The sequence below is a fragment of the Bombus terrestris genome, chromosome 16, assembly GCF_910591885.1.
Source record: "Bombus terrestris chromosome 16, iyBomTerr1.2, whole genome shotgun sequence".
Taxonomy (NCBI): Eukaryota; Metazoa; Arthropoda; class Insecta; order Hymenoptera; family Apidae; genus Bombus; species Bombus terrestris.
The window spans coordinates 5,031,383-5,053,448 of NC_063284.1; the positions used below are offsets into that span (position 1 = coordinate 5,031,383).

General features: G+C 36.4%; 2 protein-coding genes across 6 annotated transcripts in view; one reads left to right on the top strand and one right to left on the bottom strand.

Annotated features, from left to right (window-relative positions):
* Positions 1-14,579, top strand: LOC100642980 (hemocytin). Of its 2 annotated transcripts, none has more exons than XM_012317629.3 (36): positions 1-190; positions 258-407; positions 480-607; positions 690-849; positions 933-1,060; positions 1,135-1,230; positions 1,310-1,683; positions 1,761-2,340; positions 2,417-2,704; positions 2,782-3,212; positions 3,289-3,550; positions 3,632-3,862; positions 3,927-4,152; positions 4,227-4,432; positions 4,518-4,880; positions 4,955-5,293; positions 5,373-5,711; positions 5,780-6,114; positions 6,172-6,408; positions 6,486-6,699; positions 6,762-7,085; positions 7,169-7,303; positions 7,378-7,657; positions 7,733-7,942; positions 8,005-8,378; positions 8,451-8,891; positions 8,966-9,155; positions 9,220-9,551; positions 9,639-9,789; positions 9,852-10,216; positions 10,312-10,730; positions 10,791-11,089; positions 11,150-11,792; positions 11,884-12,223; positions 12,284-14,236; positions 14,310-14,579. In XM_012317629.3, the coding sequence occupies exons 1-36, from the start codon at positions 90-92 to the stop codon at positions 14,498-14,500; spliced, it is 11,835 nt and encodes a 3,944-aa protein (XP_012173019.2). In that variant the 5' UTR covers positions 1-89; the 3' UTR covers positions 14,501-14,579. The 2 variants fall into 2 exon arrangements, with proteins under 2 accessions (XP_012173019.2, XP_003401878.2); XM_003401830.4 differs by having other exon boundaries at positions 7,181-7,303.
* The window catches only part of LOC100644153 (mitochondrial carrier protein Rim2), a 16,600-nt gene continuing 9,103 nt past the window's right edge, over positions 14,570-22,066 (bottom strand). Inside the window, exons 4-7 of one of the 4 annotated variants that reach the window (XR_001099421.3) lie at positions 20,355-20,473; positions 17,842-18,055; positions 16,924-17,414; positions 14,570-16,850 (exon numbers count right to left, since the gene is read on the bottom strand). Coding sequence is in view for 2 of the 4 variants with exons in the window: in XM_012317628.3 (XP_012173018.1) it covers positions 17,137-17,414; positions 17,842-18,055; positions 20,355-20,473 (611 nt within the window). In the remaining 2 variants the exon portion in view is untranslated. Of the gene's footprint in view, positions 17,415-17,701; positions 17,760-17,841; positions 18,056-20,354; positions 20,474-22,066 lie in introns of those variants that run through there. The other 3 variants (XR_007226842.1, XM_012317628.3, XM_020867315.2) reach the window with 3 other exon arrangements.

Below are 22,066 nucleotides of genomic sequence, written 5' to 3' on the forward strand. Positions count from 1 at the left end.
TTGTATATTTGGTAAGAGAAGACTTACGAAGAGCATTTCACGTAAACATTTCTTTTTAACAAGCATGTTATAAAAGTAGATACTTCAACATGGTGCTGTGGAAAGCGTTTCTTAACATTGCTATAATTACTACGGTCTGTAATCAACTAATTATCGGTGATAATCTATCGGAATTTTCTGCTATAACAGAGTAAGTGATTCTTTACTTTTTCTCAGGATTTTTAAGATTAAATCTAATTGATATTTAAATTCTTCAGCGCTACTATCTCACTGAATGACTCTCTAAAACATGTCTATGAGAGTGTGAAGAGCACGAAGAGTAAAAGGAAATTGCCTGTATTTCCAGGAGGTTGCAGTAAGAAACCAGATCCACCCATACATGGTGAAATAATTTGCTCTATAGACAGGTGATTTTTTATTGATTAATGGATGATATCTTGAAGTGTTACATCTGAATGTTTACCAATTTTTATTTATAGTGGATGTATTGCAACTTGTAAGCGTGATTACGAATTTCCAAACGGAGTAACAAGATTAGCTATAACATGTACGAACAAGGAATGGCATATTTATGGTACAGATTGGGACTCTATTCCTCACTGTGAACGTGAGTTTTATTCGAAGATGATCTATTTCTTTGGTGTAAAAAGTATAATACGCGCAAGATAAATGTATTTTTATATTTTCAGCAATTTGTATACCAGAGTGTTTGAACAACGGAATATGCGTCGCCCCCCATCAATGCAATTGTCCCGAGGACTTCACTGGACCACAATGTCAATTCGAGAACAAACCATGTTTAAATTTCCCTGCTCCAATACTTAATGCACATAAGAAGTGCAACTCACAGTATGATCTTAAGAATGTTGAACTATATTGTACTTGAAATATCCATATTAAATATTTAATTGTCCCAATATTTTTTTTATTAGATCATGTACCATATCCTGTATGAAGAATTTTACGTTCCCGGATGGCACTTCAGTTACTAATCTTATGTGCAAGAATGGAAATTGGAAGCCCACCAGGGAAGACTGGGTCTCCATACCTGACTGTGAACGTATGTTTTCAATCCTCAATTTTTAATTCAAATATTAGATTTATTATCACATATATAAAGATTGTTTATTATAGCTGTGTGTGATCCACCTTGTCAGAATGGTGGCAATTGTCTTCCATCCAATTTTTGCCAATGTCCTCAAGCATTCAAAGGACCCCAGTGTCAATATTGTAAGTATAATAATTTGTTTATTTTAATAAAGTAACATTATTTGATCTAAGTAATTGATTGATTATAACTCTGATATAGCTGCTGATAATTGCAATGGGGAGAAAATGGGTTTTAATGGAGGTTTTTCCTGCACAAGTGTTGATGATACTTATTCATGTATCATAAGATGTCCTGATGGGATAGAATTTGAGTTCCCTTCAGCTTCTGCATATATTTGCAACTATGAAACAGGTGTTTTTTCACCTCAACCAATTCCCCAATGTAACTACGGCGACAATATGAACATAATTTCTTTGGGGACAACGTATAATTCTTATGTTAAGGAGACTAATCACACTTGGACCTACCAGGATACTTTCAAATCTCATACGAACCAGTTATCATTGTTTCAAGGAAATTATGGGTTCACACAACATTATAGCAATCATGAATCTAATATGGTCACGAATACGGTAATAATTTAAGACCAGCAGTTTAAAATTGAATATGAAACATTTGTATTACTGAATTATACTTTGATTAATGTTAGATGATGTTTAATCCATCGGAGAATAACCTGTTGTTTATTGAAGAGAAGAAACCAGTTCCAAAAACCTGCTTCACATGGGGTGGAGTGCACTACAAAACCTTTGATGACAATGTTTTCAGCTTCGATAGTGGATGTTCTCATATTTTAGTACAGGAAGCACAGAACAGACTGTTCACTGTAACTGTGAACAACAGTCCAACTTGCAAAAATCAGGACTGTTTCAGGATTATCAAAATTTTCATCCAGGACAAAGAATACATTTTGTTGCGAAATAAAGATGGTGTTCCAGAATTTAGAACTCGAAAGCACCAGCTTCCAATTCCAGCACAACTCTCTGCATTGAGAGCTGAAATGTCTGCACACTTCATTGTGATAACTTTGGACTCTTTGGGAATTCAGTTGAAATGGGATGGTGCTCTTATGTTACAAGTTGAAGCTCTAGAAAATATGTGGAATAAAACGACCGGACTATGCGGAAACATGAATGATGATAAAAGTGACGATTTAATAACTAAGAATGGAGAACATACTAAAAGTATTGCATCATTTGCTACTTCTTGGCGGACAGAAAATATTGGAGGTATCATTTTCTTACTCTACAGTCAAAGATACATTTTTTTAGTTATTAATATCTAGAGTTCATTTAATTCTTTCAGAAATGTGCGACGAATATCCAAAAACTAAGCACTCCTGTGAATCTGATTCATTAATTACCAAAGAAGCCATTGAATTTTGTACAAAACTATTTTCTGATCGCCGATTCAAAGCTTGTGCTAACACACTTAACATCCCTGAGCTGCAGGCAGCCTGTGTATGGGATTACTGTTCTTGCTTAGACAATGACAGAAAAAGATGTGCCTGTGATACGATGAATGTATACGTTAGGCAATGTGCTCATAAAAAAGTTGTGTCTCTATCTGGTTGGAGGAATGATGACATTTGTCGTAAGTTAGAATCTTCTTAATTTAATGTATAAGCTGTTGACGAAAAAAGTACTTTCTATCATTCCATAATATTATAGCCATGACATGTAGCAGTGGACGAATATACCTGCCATGTGGTCCAAAAATAGAATCATCTTGCTGGACAGAAGAGGAAAAGAAACCAAATACAAAGGATTGCGAGGAGGGTTGTTTTTGTCCGGAAGGAACAGTAGCTTATGAAGGAAGGTGCATTCAATCTGATGAATGCCCCTGCAGGCTGCGTGGGAAATTGTTTCAGCCTGGGAAGAGTGTACAAAAAGATTGCAATACCTGTACATGCTTTTCTGGAAAATGGATATGTACTCAAACAAAATGCAGTGCTAGGTGTGCTGTCCTGGGAGATCCCCATTATATTACTTTTGATGGAAGACATTATGACTTTATGGGAAAATGCAAGTATTATCTGATGAAGGGTGATGATTACAGTATCGAAGGTGAAAATGTTCCCTGTTCTGGTGCAATATCGGAGGTCTGTTTATAAAACTATTAATTTCTAATATTTTCTAATATATTTCGTTATCAAAAAATTGTAATTTTATTTGTAGAATATGGGGCATGTCCCTTCTGAAGCTCCTTCCTGTACGAAGACTATCACGATCAATTACAAAGACGTTAGCATGAAGCTAAAGCAACATAGAGAAGTATTGATTAACGGAGATGATCTAACAGTATTTCCTACACTTATTCATGGAATTAGAATACGCATTGCAAGCAGTATATTTTTAATCGTTCAATTGCCGAATGGTTTGGAGATATGGTGGGACGGAATTTCTCGCGTATATATTAATGCTCCTCCTGAATTCCATGGTTAATTAATCTTCATTATTCTTTAAATTTATTTATATAGAACGTTATATCACATTTTCCATTTTCTACATTGATTATTAGGCAATACAAGGGGACTTTGTGGCACATTTTCTGAGAATCAGAAGGACGATTTCATTACACCAGAGGGTGACATTGAAAACACAGCAATTGCCTTTGCCAACAAATGGAAATGTGATGAATTTTGTCCCAATGTCGCAGACAAAGAATTGGATCATCCCTGTGATCTTGATCCAGAAAAACGAGCCACTGCAAAGCAATATTGTTCTTATTTATTCAGTGATATCTTTGCTGGTAAAGTATCTAGATTTAGTCTAACAAATCTTCCAGTTCAGTTATTTATAATCCTCCTTTTTAGGTTGCCACTGGCACGTAGACCCGGATACATTTTACAAAGACTGTTTGTTTGATATGTGCTCTTGTAAAGTTGAACTTGAATCCTGTCTCTGTCCTATGTTGGCTGCATATGCCAAAGATTGTGCAGCTGCTGGAATAAAGCTTTTATGGCATCAGAACATAGAGGAATGTAAAATTCATTGTCCAGGGAATCAAGTTTATCAAATTTGTGGAGATAGTTGTACCAGGCATGCCATAATTCAAAATTAATCAAATACCAATAAATGTAAGATATCTGTAATGTTATCTTCAATATTTCTAGATCTTGTGGAGACATATCTTCTTATCAGGACTGCAAACAAGAATGTGTAGAGGGATGTAACTGCCCAGAGGGAGAAACATTGGATATCCATGGGGAATGTATTCCAATTGGACAGTGTCCATGCATTTACGGTGGTTTGGAGTTTAGTCCAGGGCACAAAGAAGTCAGACCTGGAAATAAAGCGCTCGAACTTTGTACCTGTGCAGGTATTGACTTTTATAAATCTAAAAAGTATTTTATTTAAATATTAAATTGAATTTTATAAATAGTTTCATGAATTATTTTAAACAGGTGGAATTTGGAGCTGTCGGGAAGCCACACCAAATGAAATTACAGAATACCCAGCAACCAAGGACCTATTGGCCTCATGTGTGGCAAGCAATAATCAGGAAGTTACAGACTGTGTACCAGTAGAGCCTAGGACCTGTCATAATATGTACAAACCAGTCCAGAAACCGTCAATCTGCAAATCTGGCTGCATTTGCAAACCTGGTTATGTTTTGGATAAGCCAGATGGTAGATGCATCAAAGAGGAATCTTGTTCATGTCATCATGGAGGTCAGAGCTATGAAGAAGGATCTATTATACAAAACGACTGCAATACATGCAAGTGTATCAATGGAACATGGAAATGCACTGATAGGACATGTGCAGGTAACATTATAAACGTCTTTTTATCCTATGAAACGTTCAATTTTATCTAATTATTGAAACTTCTGTTCTATTAGGAGTCTGTTCTGCTTGGGGAGACTCTCATTATAAGACATTTGATGGGAGGCTTTACGATTTCGAAGGAATATGCGATTACGTGTTTGTGAAAGGTTCTTTGAGCCAGGAAGACTGCTTCGACGTATCTATTCAGAATGTCCCCTGTGGAACAACCGGGACATCCTGCTCTAAATCGATCACTCTTACCATTGGAAGTGGTCAAAACTCAGAAAGAATTGTTTTAACTAGAGGAAAGGAACTTCCAGCAGATAATTTTAAAAGGATTTCCATGAGAGAAGCTGGACTATTTGTATTTATTGATGTACCAGATATGGGGTTAACTGTACAATGGGATAAAGGTATCACTATATGATCACTATTTTTCCATTGGTTACACTTGTTTTAGAACTTTTCTTAAAACTTTGATTATATTTACAGGCACCAGAGTGTATGTAAGATTAGAGCCTAGTTGGAAGGGGCGCACAAAAGGACTCTGTGGTGATTACAATGATAATAGCAAGGATGATTTCAAAACTCCTTCAGGTGGAATCTCAGAAGTGTCTGCTAATCTATTTGGAGATTCCTGGAAGAAGAACGAGTTCTGTCCCGAGCCGAAAGATGTCCTGGATCCTTGTGTGCAACATCCAGAGAGGAACTTATGGGCTGTACAAAAGTGTGGAATATTAAAATCATCAGTTTTTCATCCTTGTCATTCCGAAGTTGAGGTCGAAAGTTATATGCGCAACTGCATTTATGATACTTGTAGTTGTGATACAGGTGAGTGTTATATTAAATTATAAAAATAAGAGAAGTTTTTATCTATATCTGTATTTTCCATATTCTAGGAGGAGACTGCGAATGTCTATGCACTGCCTTGGCAGCATACGCTCAGGAATGTAATGCAAAAGGAGTTCCCATAAAGTGGCGCAGTCAAGAACTCTGTCCCATACAATGTGATGAAAAATGTAGCTCGTATTCTCCTTGCGTTACAACGTGTCCTCGTGAAACCTGCGATAATCTTATCACTCTAAAGGATAAAGCTCATTTATGTTCTCAAGACACTTGCGTTGAAGGATGTTCGGTCAAATCTTGTCCTCAGAATCAAGTGTATAGCAATGATAGTTACACGGAATGCGTTCCCAAAGAAACTTGTAAAACACCTTGTACTGAAATTAATGGGGTATGTTAAAGAAATGATTAAAATATCTTTCGTCACTAATGATAATTCATATTGTAGGTAATTTATTATGAGGGTGACAGTGTAAAGAATGAAAATTGTCAGATGTGTTACTGTAGTCGTGGAAAAGTGTTATGCAAAGGAGAACCTTGTACAACTATCACTGCGCCGAGTACTGTACCGCTAGAAGAACCACAGAAATGTGTGGATGGCTGGACTGCTTGGATAAATCAGGATCCAGCAATTAAAGGAAAGAAATTTAAAGATATTGAACCGTTACCTTCAACTTTAGAATTGGTGATACTTTATTATATTGTTTAATTATTTATTTATTTTATTTCATCTCTCTTACATTACTATATAATTTTTGAAAGGCGAACAAAGGATCTGCTATATGTAACAAGAACCAAATGGTTGATATAAAGTGTAGATCAGTAAATGATTACTTAACACCAAAAGAAACTGGTTTGGACGTCGAATGCAGTTTGGAACATGGTCTTTATTGCCAATCTCAACCTGGTCTTCCTTGTATCGACTTTGAAATCAGTGTTTTATGCCAGTGTTCAGCAACTACCACCGGAGAACCAGGTCTGTATCAGGGAAACATCGAGATTATTTTAGTCTAATGATAAAGTCAATTCATATTACAGAAATACCAAGTACAACCGAAAAACCTACATACAAAGAGTGCAATATGGAACATCCATACGAATCTCATCCCACGAATTGTCATCTATTTTATCAATGCACCCCTGGACTCAATGGCAATGAATTTGTGGAGAAATCCTGCGGAGAAAACATGTTTTACAATCCTCAGATACAAGTCTGTGACTGGCCAGCTAATGTTATATCAATAAGACCAGAGTGTTCGACGAAACAGACAATGCCAAATACGACTGAATGGACAACTGATAACACGACCACGAGCATCAAGACCACTACATCGACTACCTTACAGAAAAACATAACAACCAGTATGATATATTTTCTAATAGTTTTTAAATATTTTATTAATATTTTTGGTACCATAAAAGGAGAAGAAGTATGTAAAAAACAGATCCTTTTGCAGAAGTATGTAAAGAGGGAGAGACATGGAGCGACTGTGCTATTAACTGTAACAAGGTTTGTGATTACTATAAATACACCTTAATAAAGGAAGGGAAATGTGATGGCATTTCAGATTGTGTGCCAGGTATAGTACATTTATTACACTTTAAATAAAAAAAGAATTTTTTGAGATTAATACTGAATTATTTAAAAAATTAGGGTGCATACCATTGGATAAACCACAGTGTTCATCAAACGAATTCTGGAGAGATGCATTGACATGTGTAGACGAGAGTGACTGTATCTGTAAATCCCATAATGGGCTCCCAGTCATTTCTGGTGCGATTCTAAAGGAATCAGAATGTGAAATCTGTCAGTGTATAAATAATTATTACACTTGTGATAAATCATTATGCGTTAGTGTAACGAATAAGGTAACCACTGAAAAACCAATTACCCAACCACCTACAGAAGCAACTACTCTTCCAACCACACCTTTGTGAGTAGACTTATTAATTTTAGAAAGCTATAATTCATTGATAATAAGAATACTAATAATCTTTATGTATTAAAGAACTGAGGCTTCCACGATCATAATGCCAAGTACTGTTAGCCCACCAGCTTACTGTGTTAGCAACAATTTTATTCCTTTGGTTCAGTATTTGAACGATCAGGTTTCTTTTAATGCTAGTAGTATCAAAAGTTTCGAGTTCCAACCAGAAAATGCACTACTGAATGGCGATATTAAATTTTGGGAGCCTGAATATACCACTACTGATCAATGGTAAGTGTACAATTACATCTTATCCATTGAAATGATTAATCTTATTATTTGATCATTTTTAGGTTGGATATAAAGTTCCAGAACCCGGAACCTATCTATGGAATCATCATTCAAGGCAGTACAATGGAAAATAAATTTGTAACTAGCTACAAAGTACTATTTTCAGAAGATGGCCACTCGTTTTCTTATGTTATGGATGATAGAAAGGAACCACAAGTATTCAGAGGACCTGTGGATCAATTTAAGTCTGTTGAACAAAAGTTTTACAAGCCTATTGAAGCCAAAATAGTTCGAATCAATCCATTATCCTGGCACAATGGTATAGCCATGAAAGTAGAATTGCTTGGTTGCCAGGAAATGGTAAGCACCATTATACCTGTAACAGGAAGTGTTACAATAACAACTACAATGATCACAGAGAAGATCATAATACCAGGTAATTGGATTTAAACAAAAACAAGCTATATAAAATTATAAGATCATATTATTTTTCATATTTCTTTCCCAGTATGTGATGATCCAATGGGGCTAGATAATGGTTTAATCTTTCCTGAACAAGTCTCAGTATCCTCTTCTTCTACTGATTTATTACCGAATTTAAAGTTATCTTCCCCGAGCATCTGGCATCCGAAACTAGACAACCCATACCAATTTGTAAAGATTGACTTCTTGGAGCCTCGTAATTTAACAGGAATCGCTACTAAGGGTAGCGAGGACACCTGGACGACGGTTTATAAAGTATTTTACAGCAATGATGATTATCAGTGGAACCCAGTCATGGATGATAATGGCTTGGAAAGAGAATTCTTAGGTAATTTTGACTCCGACACTGTTAAGAAGAATTACTTTGATAAACCATTGAATGCAAGATATCTGAAGGTGCAACCAATTAAATGGCACAAACAGATAGGTCTCAAACTTGAAGTTCTTGGCTGCTTCTTGCCCTATAGTAAGTAGCTCTTGTATAAATTGGGACATTAATAATTCCGCTTCTGTGTTCTTCATTACGTTTAATTTGTATAGTTACAATTAAAACAACCACCGAGGAGTTAGAATTAACACCAACAACGGTACAAATGTTAGAAAAATGCAATGTGTGCAAAGGAGTACCATTTGAAGATCAAGTTAATTGTAGATGCACAGAATCACTCTGGTGGAATGGAGATACTTGTGTTGCCCAGCAAGAATGTCCTTGTGTAGTTGGACATATAACGTAAGCAACACGTCTTTTTCATACACAGTCTCTTTTCTCGCATTTTAATGTTAACGTTTTTTAGATATAATGTGGGGGTAATTTATATGGATGAAAAGTGTCAAGAATGCACATGCATCTTGGGCGGTACCTCATTCTGTCAGCCAATAAAGTGTAAACCTTGTCAAGAGCCAGAAATGAGACCAGTGGTTAACGGACTCTGCAATTGCATCTGCAAACCTTGTCCAAGTGGAACACGTCACTGCCCAACTAGTGACGTTTGTATCGATGAGAATTCATGGTGTAATGGGATTCAGGATTGTCCAGATGATGAAAAGAATTGTTCACAGACTACAATAAAATATGAAGAAACTACTACACTGAAAATAGAAAGTACGACAGTTACTCCAACTTCAGGTATTGAAAAATTGATTTAAGACAGCTACATTTATGAAACTTTTATTGAGGAAAATTTGATCTATATAACATTTTATAATGTTGAAGTTACTCCAATCGTGTGTCAAGATCCTGTCTGCCCACCGGGATACAAGATAGTTTTAAAAACGCCTACAAAATGGCAACACTATCTCAAATCCCATATGGGAAAGGGAGTAAAATCTTCAGGCATGAATTCATTGAGAACGAAAGGACTAAGGTATTATTATAAAATTTTAGATACATTGGTTTAGTAATGATTAACGCAAATTCTTCTTTTAGGAAGTCTTTCAAGAAGTCTATGCATCATGATTCGAAACATACAGATAATGAAAACATTAAAAGTGAGACAGAATGTGCACAGTTTACTTGTGTGCCTATAATGCTACCAATTTTTAATCAGGCTGCACCTCAGACCTGTCCAAAGGTGTCTTGTCCACCAGGTTACACAGTTGTTTATGAAAAGATGAGCATGTATAAACTTGAGAAGTGTCCTAAATATACTTGTAAGCCTCCACCACCAATAGAAGCTGTTTGCAATGTGACAGGAAGAACGTTCAACACTTTCGACAAGCTGGAATACAAATATGATATCTGCAATCACATTCTAGCAAGAGATATGTTTGCCAATAAATGGTACATTACATGTAAGTCTTTTATGTGTCAAATTATAATATAATTTCATTAGAATTAATAAATGAAATTATTTATTAGGAAAATATCTTAATTATATTTTTTATAGTGGAAAAACAATGTGATTCGCACACTGGTCAGTGTATCAAGATCTTAGCAGTGATTCTGGATGCAGATGTAGTTCTTCTGTACCCCGGCGATATGCATGTGGACATTAACGATTACAGTTTCACACAAAAGCAGATAGCTAGAATCAGTAATAACTTTCCTTCCTTCAAGATAGCAAGCATAGGGGATATTACATATTTACTATCCAACAACTACGGGTTTTGGGTGATATGGGATCGAAATTCGAATGTGAAAATAGGAATTTCCACAAAATGGGCTCGACAAGTAGATGGTTTGTGCGGATATTTCGATGGATATTCCATGAACGATAAAGAATTACCTGATGGAAGTCAAGCTCGAAGCACTATAGAATTTGGAAACAGTTGGGCCATGGAGGGAGTACCAGAATGTGATCCACAGGTTCGTCAGTGTAAATTAACATCAGTATTATACTTATTCTAAATTTGTTTAATTTTCCAGGTTTGCCCACACGACTTGCAGGCAGAGAGCTGGGAAATCTGTAATATAGTGAAGGATACCTCCTTTGCAGAATGTTCAAAGACTGTGGATTTGGAAAAATTTGTATCTGGTTGTATAGAGAGCACGTGTAACTGCCTGCGCAGTAATTTTACATACAACGATTGTCGTTGCCGTTTATTAACTAGTTTTATTACTGAATGTCAAGCTAGTGATCTAACTATAGATCTATCTATCTGGAGAAGCACTCACAATTGCCCAACCTCTTGCACCCTGCCTTTTGTTCACAAAGATTGCTTCAGGTATTTTAAAATTAATGAATGAAATGGTCTGACATATTGCTATGAGTAATTTCATTGCAGAAACAAATGTGAGATCAGTTGCGAGAACTTGCAGCAGATAGACCCTTGTCCAGTAATGCAGGGAGTATGTTTCTCTGGTTGCTTTTGCCCAGAGGGTACAGTACGCAATGGAGATGAATGTGTACCTCCTACACATTGCAAGGATTGCATTTGTGAATGGTTAGGGAACTCCAAATTCATCACCTTCGATAGAAAAAACGTGAAATTCGATGGAAATTGTACATATATTCTCTCCAGAGATATTATTGAGAACACAAAGGGAAATGAAGGACACGCTTATCAGGTTCTGGTGTCAAATAGAATTTGCGATACTGGAATATGTACCGAGGCGATCATAGTTCTTTACCAGGATCATGTAATTAAAATTAAGGAGGGTGTGCCTACCCAGGAATTCGAAGTGGAATTGAATGGTTCGAAAGTGTACGGATTCCCCTTCAATACACCTTGGTTGACTCTAGAACAAACACCTTCGGAGAAGCTGTTGTTACTGATTCCTTCTATTCAACTAGAGATCATCAGCTACCAGCCGAACTTTGCATTTAGCTTGACTGTTCCTTCTCATATTTTTGGAGGTGCTATAGAAGGTCTCTGTGGCAACTGCAATGCAGATGCAGAAGATGATTTGAGGCAACAAGATGGCCAAGTATGATCATTTTCTTAATACAATAAGCAGGGAAACAAAGAAACGATAGAAAAGTAAAAAAAACTGATGATCTTAATTTATTGGTAAATAGGTCACGGACAATATGCAAGATTTTGGTACAAGCTGGTTGGTCGCAGAATCTCCAAGTGGTGTCAACATAGACACGAATACGTGTATTTCCATTAATCAAAGCAAGTGCGTTCTATCACCAACAGATCAGGCTACATGCAGGAAGTTATTAGATACAATGGACTTTGACATATGTCATAATCTTGTTGATCCAATGCCATATTTTATGGCCTGCCAAGATAGTATGTGTTCTGGAGGAAGCTATTGTGATAGTTTTGAAGCATATTCAAGGAAATGTCAGCAGATGGGAGTGTGCCTAATCTGGAGAAGTAGTGAAATGTGTCCTCACTTCTGTCCTCCACGTAAGTTTCTTTTTTTTATCTAAATTAAATTTCATCACTTAAATACTATCTTGTTTTTAGACTTGGTATATCAACCTTGTGGTTTTACTTGTAAGGAGACTTGCGATACAATCAACGAAATAAATAGCACCACATGTTCGAAGAATTATGAAGAAGGTTGTTTTTGTCCTCCAAATTTCGTCTTTCATAATGATACTTGTATTCCAAAGGAAAAATGTTTATTATGCGATGAAGAAGGACACGTTGAAGGTGACATATGGTTCCCAGATGTTTGCACAAGGTGCACTTGCAATAAAAAGATTATTAATTGCGAGAAAACCGAGTGTCCAGCAATAGACACAATCTGTGAAGAGAGCATGGCACCTGTAGTCATTAATGGGACAGAGGAATCTTGTTGTACTAAATATGTTTGTATTCCAAAAACAGTAACCACTGTGGCACCCTTCTGTATTGAAGAACCTCAAATTCCAGAGTGTGGCTATGGTCAAACTGTAAAGGTATCTGTAGATTTAGATGGATGCAAAAAGTACATCTGCGAATGTGTGCCACCATCAGAATGTCCTATCCTCAATGAAGTCGCACTAGAAGTCGAAGAGCTGGAACCTGGATTCGTGCAGGTGACAAACACTTCTGGTTGCTGTCCGAGATCTATGACTATCTGCGATTCTAAGACTTGTCCTGCAGCACCATCTTGTCCAGAATATCATGAGCTGAAATCTGATGTAAAGTGGGACGCTTGCTGTGCCACTTACAAGTGTGTTCCACCAAAAGATTTATGTTTGTATAGTGTTGAATCAGAAGGTAAGATAGAAATGTCGGAGCACATAGTGGCGAAGAAGCTTGGTGAAAAGTGGATGGATGGAAAATGCACTTCCTGCATCTGTGAATTTTCTGAAACGGGTCCCACACCGAAGTGCTTTACTACAGAGTGTCTCAAAGCAGTGGACCATCCAGATATATCTGACTTTGTTGTAGAAGAAGTTCTTGTAGAGGATAAATGCTGTCCTAATTTCGAGAGATCAGCCTGCAAGGATGGAGATGAGATATACAATATTGGTGATGTCTGGCAACCAAATCCTGAAGACAGTTGCACTTTAATAAAGTGTATCAAGGATGAAAATGGGGTACAAAAACAAGTGAAGGTGCAAGAATGTATCACAACCTGTGATCCTGGCTTTGAATATCAGCCCACGGATAATAGGAGCACCACTTGCTGTGGACGATGCATTCCAGTAGCTTGTATAGTCAACAATAAAATGATAAACGTAGGCGAAGAATGGCTCTCTCCCGATTTCTGTACCAAGTACACTTGCCAGTCCAACAATGGAAGTATCTACGTAGAATCTCTCACACAGAAGTGCCCAGAGATGGATGCTCGGGAAGAAGCTGAATTTGAGATAGAAAAGCAGTACATCGCAGGCCAGTGTTGTCCACAGTTTATTAAAACTGGCTGCCGTTATAATGGTACCACGTATAAACCGGGAGAGAAGTGGAAATTATTGGATGATAAATGTGCTACAGAATTCTGTGTGTTGAACGATGTTGTGACAAAGTACAAAGACATAGAAGTTTGCGATAAAAATTGTTCTCTTGGCTGGGTATATGAGATAAACGAGGCTGAATGTTGTGGAAAATGTAGGCAGGCTTATTGCGTGGTTGGGGATACGTTATATGAGCCAGGTGCAACCTGGTTTTCTGCTGATAATTGTACTTCATTTACTTGTATGAAGCAAAGAGAACAATTAGTCATTAGCAGCAGTTCTGTAGTCTGTCCTGATATAACTAATTGTCCAGTGAACTCAATTTACACACAGGATTGTTGCAAAATGTGCAATTTGACATTGTATAACCAAAAGGTTGATTCTTGTGCTGCTGAAGTCTTAGAGTTACAGAATACTATTGGTATGTTCAACATTAAGCATCGAGGACATGGCATTTGCAAGAATTTAGAACCTATTGATGGAGTCACAGAATGTCGTGGTAAATGTGAATCCACCACCTATTTCGATACAGGCAAGTCTTAACAAATATAGTACATAATTTATACCAGAACTACTGTATACTTATATTATCTTTTTAATTGCAGAGAATTGGAATCAAGTAGCCAATTGCAAATGTTGTCAACCAACAGAGTATAAACCTCTAGTTGTTGAACTAACTTGTGAAAACTACAGAACATTCAAGAAACAAGTGGCTGTGCCAGTTTCTTGCACCTGCTCAGCCTGTACATCTGGTAGGAGTGGTTACAAAGGAAGAAAAGGCGGAGTAAAGAGTTAAAGATCTAGGAATACTAATAATTATAATTACATTGATGTATAAATGTAAGCTTTAAAATACACTCAAGAATACAAAAATATTATTCGTTGACTTTATTGATGGATCCATATATGTATGTGTATACATATATATATTTCATTTTAACAATTTGTATATCGGCATTCTTATTACTATAATTCCGGAATCATACTAAATACAATAAAACCTAATTCAGTCTTCTCCGACAAGACTTATGAGCATGAATTTTTCTACTTTTTTGTACTTTAAAATTCGGATGATGAAGGATATATATCAATTTATTAGAGTAACAAAGAAATTATTTAATAATATATTTCGGAGTAAAAACATAATTTCCCAAATACCAAACTCAGCCGATAATGTAAATTAAAAATCACAGCTTCTTCGTCTTTTAATCATCATAAACCGAACAGAGACAAACCAAATTTACTCAGTGTCAATCTCAGCATACAATTCTTCTAGCTCTGACTAATCGATTCGACACAAATACAAAAATAGTACTTATGAAAAAAGTTTTAGACTAGTTTTCAAAAAACCTGAGCCATCGAATTATAGTCATCTTACAAAACGGTACAAACTAAGAAACAAATTAGAATCTTAATTCGTGAGTAACATCAAGGCAAGAAAAGTATAAAAATTAAGAAGCTACGTTACACTCCCGTTTTTAATATTGAACAGTATTAGTTCGCAAACGTAATCGAACTTACGAACATTAAAATATCACTCAATAACAAAACATTGTTAATCCTCTCTTACGTACATATATATATATGCGTGTATATAATATACATATGACTTTAACATTTTATCTCTTCTTCAACGAATCATCATTTTTAACAACAATATATTTTGACATAATATATCTCTAAGTGCATAGTTTATATAGATATTACCGATTCAAAAAACAAGATAGCAGCTATAAATATTTTCCCCCCTGAACATTACAGAAAGAGAAGAAACATTTTTACTATATCATTTTTATCTTGACTGGAGGCGGTAGTGCACTCGAAAAAATACAGTCACAAATCTACTAATACATGTAACATAGAATGTGATTTACTGTTTTATATACACGATTTCTAGATTATTATGATTTTATGAAATTGTCGATCGGTAATATTTGACATGTTCAATATAGTAAATTTTTTCTCTTCATTGTTTTACAAGTTTTACATGCAAAAAAAGACTGTTATCCAATTTTTATATACATTTTTAATTTCTTATTTTTTATTGTTAACGTAATTGATAACAAGATGTACTTTTATTTAAATAGGTTTTCTACGCAAAGAAAAAGTTGAATTTCGACGTTTGAGCGCTTCGTGAAAAAATTATTTAAAAATAATGAAAAGTGATTTATGTCATAACGGACAACAATAGTAATAATAATAAATCTTCCTACTCTAATATGAATAGAAGCAAACACAATAATCATCTACCCTTATCGTCTTGAAAATTTATATTTATGATGATATCGTTCCCTAACTTTCTTTTTCGTTGGGAAGAATAGCGCAAGACAATAGTCATATTTTTTTTTAATCATTAACCAGAATAATGTATTGATAATTAATAACAAAGTAGAAATGGATACGAAGAATCCGACGAGAGCAACCTATTTCTCACACCATACTTAACAATAACTTTTGGTTTAGATCAAGTGTACATGTTGCTCTAGAAAGATCGCAATACTGTATCAGATGGAAATGAATTGTTTCTACCATACTGAAACACGAGGACCATGCATTTTAAGTATTTAACCTTAGAGGTCATTTTTTTTAGATTACGTTAATTATAGTTAATCAATACAAAATTAGGCCAGAGATTTCTTCTAAGCTACAATTGAATTTTTTCCTCGTGTTTCGAAAGTCTTTAGAAACAACTACAGACCAAACTTGGTCTTTTGGCACTACTGTTATTGCCAGTCAACATAATTCAATGATTTCATTAACCTGTTAACTGGAAAAGACAAAATTATCAATATTTCCAATTTAATAATTTAACTGTGATACATTATAATTATATACATTTTCAAGAGATAAATCAAATTAATTCACCTTCTAGTAATTCTTAATGTTATCTATTAAAAATATATCTACATTTGTAAGAAACACAAAAGATTTTTTGTTGAAAACAATTTTCCACAATGAAAGTGCCAGTTAGCAGATTAATAGTAACGAGAAGGTGACATAATCTTACTCTCGGCGCACTCTGAGTCTATGTAACCGACTCGTTTAATCCAGCTTCACGATCCCCGCCTCCGTGTGTGTGTATGAATGTGTCGACGAAGGTACAGACAGACAGTTTAGGCTGTTCCTCGCGTACATACGTACGCTACCTGAAAGGAGGAAGGACTACTTTTTGCTACGCTTACAGACCACACAGCAGCGCTGTGATACCTATTTTGCTACCTTCCACATGTTCAAATGGACCTGACCGGCCATCATGGTCCCCAAGTTCGGAAACGCGTGTCCGAATGGCTTCTCCCAACGTCTGGACGCTCTATTGAATGGCATTGTTGTTCTTGTTGTTCATTTTCTTTTTTTCAAAACAGACGTAACTTTTTCAAAACTCGCCACAAGATGCGAGCTGTTGGCCCATTATTCAGGGGCCGTGAGTAAGTCCTAGGCTAATTCTCGTTTACCCTTCGGTTCTGTGTAGAATTTGGACTCATTACTGTTGCTCATGTTAATCGCCTGTTCGTGAAAGTGCCTGCTTAGCAAGTATACCACCGCTTCGTATGTTGCCATTATAATCGCCGTATTTGGAATTTGTCTAATTAGATGGGTACCGAGACCACGGTATAGACCGTGTAATCCCTCCTCAGCGTGTACAGTCTTCAACGTTTGCCAGAAAGCCTGGTACTTGGTACCTTCCTCTCTAAGTCTTGTCCTTGCTACTTCTGGAACAGTTCAAATTGTTCTAATTACTATATCTTAGTTTAACTTATTTGCTTAAATTGGAATGATCGTTTCTTTGATTTTAGGAACTCGTTGTCAGGAGAAATGGAAGTTAATTGATACTAAAACTGTTCTACTAAAAGAATTAAAATAAAATTATTCCTTCTCCAAGCAACTAGTTCTCTTTTTGAGATTCTGATACATTAAGCGCAGTTACACGTGTGGTGGAGACGTGTTGTACTAGTGCGCAGGATGTTTGCAAGAACTAGAGAGGCTTTTGCGAGTGAGGAAGTTCGCACAAACTGGGTGCTTTGCTCTTGAACCACAGCCAACTCACTGAGCAATGCCTTAAAAATAGAGCATAATTGAAGGAGGAAGCAGAAGCTTGCATTTCGTGATGGCAGAATTATACAATACAGCCGACCTTACCATGGGGGTAAGCGATGGTGGAGGCGATCGTTTTTGAGAACGAGCCCGCCGCCATGAACTCTAAGAAATCGCGCAATGTTTTGCGATTGTCTGCGCTGCTGGCCTTGTACGTCGCTAAAGAGGCCTTCACGGCCTCGTAGATCACAAAATGTATCACAGTCTCGCTTATTCCTACGTAGGAGGCTATAATGCCTTTGTAGAATCCCAGGATACCCTGAAAATACAATATATAGTCTTAACTCGAGTTTCATCGACCATCAAGACTTATCATACTCCTAGTTTCCTATGGAAGGAATGTGAGATTGTCTGATGTTGTTAATTGTTAGTCTTGGGTAATCTAAAACACCCAGCCTGCCAACAATGAGAGCTGTAACTAAATAGTCAAAGAATAATTCCTTATTTTTAAACAGGTAAATATGTCATACGAGAATCTTCTTTTCAAATATGTATATTCTTGACACGCTACGGTCAATTTGTTGGCAAAATGAGTGCGCTGCTTCGCTATATGCGTAAGAAGCTCAAGAAAATCAGAGTATCATGAATTTAAAATTAAATATTCGATAAAAACATGATACATGTAGTTATGCATTCAACCAGTTTGTCAAACTTGTCATAATATGGGAACATACTGTTCCCAATAAAGAAATTATCTGAAGAATGCGTACCAGAGATATTTGCATTCAAAGATAAGGCAGACGTTAAATTTCGAGGATGAATAATAACTTGATAGAATTTCTGGTTGAGCTATCAAGATTAGCCTTCCTTAGGAGCCACCATTCACGCTGTATTACTTTTTGATTGCTAATTTTCTGTCTCTGATTCGCAAGCACGCGATAGTGGAATTTTCCGTGAATTAAAATTATTGACTGGATTTATATTAGAAAAGAAATCGTAAAAGTATAATATTCCAATAAGTTAATTAATATCTACATCGTAAGTGCTTCAGAAAATATTGACCTTTTTGTTTGAATATGAAATTCTCTGATTTTCAGGAACAATATAGTATAGGCGAAAATGAAACTCGCTAACAGATATGGTAATACAAATAGGCGTAGAGAAGCTAGAATGGAAAGACATGGGTTATGAACGGAGGATTCTATCGTAGAAAACTGTCTACCTAATCAACCTTATCGCTGCATGTACACGCGTGTTGTGCGATCACAGCGAGAGAAAAGCGAAAGTATATAATTGCCTGATAAATGGTGGGGTAATATTGCACCATAGAAATTCCTAGAACTATATTTCTAACTATAATTTCTAACAAACTATTCATTCCTTCACGCGATTATTATTTATGAGAATTTTTTTGTTTCGTCCAGTCTTTTAATGATAAGTAGCCAAAGTGCTGAATTCTATTAAAACTTAATCTTTTTATGCTTTTCACTTGTGTATGCTTCATACATAATTTATTCGCTTATCAAAATATATCTGTCCTATTCATAAACTCAGCTTTATAGTTCTGCTAGTTCTTTTTTACGTAACAACAGTTCCAGTCTCTTTTTATTGAACGAAAAAAACAAAACTAACGTAACTTAGACGCCGGCTACAAAAAGTCCGACAGCATGACGCAGTATGAACTAATAGATTACTTGCCATAAAGAAAAACGTTGTTTTCACATCTAGAAGATATTTTCGGCGCATTTTAACTATTCGTAGTTCGTAGGGACAATTTTAGAATTGGCTCTGCTGCAATTGCGATGCAAATGCGACGTCTGCGAGACGTAATCAAACCATACGAAAATGACACCACGATTTGACATTCTAAATAAATTTTGTTTACATTATAGTAAGTGTTCGAAGAGCTCCTAGTTAAATCATGGCTCTAGATAACGATACGCGATTTTATCATTCTGTAATGAATTATGCCGAAAATGTTAAAGATCCAGATATATTTGGCACTCGGATCCTATACATCTATGATCGTAAAAATATCGTTGGCTACCGAATCGGATTGTACATTGTATGTCGTGACAGTTGCAACATTATGTTATGTTGACTTTCGATCGACAACAGGTTTAAGGTCTCGCATTTCCTAAGCCTCAGAACCAGTTTTAATTTAAAGAAAACAAATGAAATTGTTGTATAGCATTCACCACATACTCTCCGTTCTTTCTAAGTACAATCATCAGCCTCAAGAGCATACTATCAAACTCTTTCATCCTTGCTCTCCCAGTCCCAAGAGGGATCTACAACCTTAAATATACCCTGTTTCCTAAAATCAGAATACAGTTAATATAGTTCCCCTGTCCGATGTCAGGAACATGTGGTTTAGAGCTCGTTACCCCTATAGTATTACAGAGGCTATCTAATCAGTGAATTGATGATACAGGATGCAACAGTGTCGACCACAGACCGTGTACCAGTGTGTTTGACTGTGGGTGGTGGGGAAACTTTCCGATGATATGCTACTGATCATATGCAATGGTATAATAGATTAAAAAAAGTCTTCCAAGATGTTCCAATATGACATGTCTCATGGAACGAGGAGTGTCCTCAGAAGAGAATTTTCGTACCGATTGGCGATATATCCTTTGCACACACCCCATCGCGGTGATTTTGTTTGTTCGATGGTCCAGCTGCAGCCTGGTCTTCACGAACCAAATAGGATTTGTCAACGTGCATGCCACGAAACCTGAAAAATGAATGCACGTGTCTTTAATCCGATCAGTACGTGTGGGGCGAACTGCGACTGTCTGAGCCCTCTTCAAGAGCTAATTTACTGGCTCCCTAAAGTCTGTTTCTCGAAGATGGTCTTCGGAGAAGCGATGTTTATGACCGCCAACGCAACGCGCCAGCTAAAAAAAACATGCAAAAAAAACAAAAAAAAAAAAAAATCCAGGAATATCCTTCTGAAAAAAAAAACAATTCAATGTTTACATCCAAAGTTGCAGGAATTTATCTCTTTTCAAATTAATCTAGTCTCGTCCTACGATATCCCAAACAAAAGAACTGGAGAAGAATAGAGTAAGTAAGATGCAAAACTGCCACGCTGTATTTCCTTATAATGGTCTAATTTTAGACCGTAGATCTTTAAAGAGCCGATTAGAAGATAATAAATTCGTTTAAAACAAACGCTGTGGAACGACTATGACCACAGATAACTCGACCTTCTAATGTCTATGGTAATTCAATAGCAGTTGCGCCATCCACCTAACAAGCAACGAATACATTCGAGCCAAGAAACGAATGGCGGGTTGAATTCTTTTTGGTGAATCCAAATCTAGTCTGTCGCTGGCAGAAATTCCCCGATCGATCCACTGATTCCTGTAAACATGCCAACTTCTAAAATTATCGTACTTACGACAACAATCGATCTTTTCAATGGACAATGAAATGCGATGAAGTAAGAAACGAATTTATACGTTAGATGTTCACCCCATCCACGTTTACGAGAATCGAGGACGTCGAGTTGAACAAATGAATCGATAGTTATTTCACGTGTTCCTAATCACTCTGAAATCAGAGGCGAAGTTCAGAACTGTCCTAGTTTTTACACAGAAATGCCTGCAATTAGAAAAGGCGACAAATTGCCCAGCGCGATCTTGTACGAAGCTCTGCCGGAAAATCGAAGAAATATTCTGGATCTGGTTGCTAATAAGAAAGCCATCATCTTTGGAGTCCCTGGGGCTTTTGTTCCAGGATGTTCTAGGGTCCATCTCAGAGGATTTATCGAAAAGTAACGTTTTCGGCATAACTGTTAACTCTCTTGTAATTATTATCGTGACTTTTGGCTATTGCAAAAAGCATTTCAGAACACGAACGGTAATTTCACTTAACTTTGTAATATACAGAAACTTATTTGCTAATTCAGATCGACAAACCTGAAATTCTTTGGCTTTGAAGAGATAATCTGCGTGTCTGTGAATGATCCATTCGTGATGTCTGCTTGGGGAAATGCCAAAGGAGCAAATGATAAGGTACTGACGTCAATGAATGATAATGACTTTCTAAGATTTGTAGGGTTATTGGCTCCGAAGCTGAAACATAATTTACTCTATGAAAGTAGTAAGATCGACCTTCACTTAAGTATAGTATAAGATAGAAAATTCGTTGAAATTTAGGTGAGGATGCTGGCAGATCCCACGGGATCATATACCAAAGCCATAGGAATGGACGTGGATATCCCGGAATTGGGTGGCACCAGGAGTAGAAGATACTCCATGGCCACCGTGAATGGCATTGTAAAAGAATTATTCATAGACGCACCCGATGTGAAACTTATGTG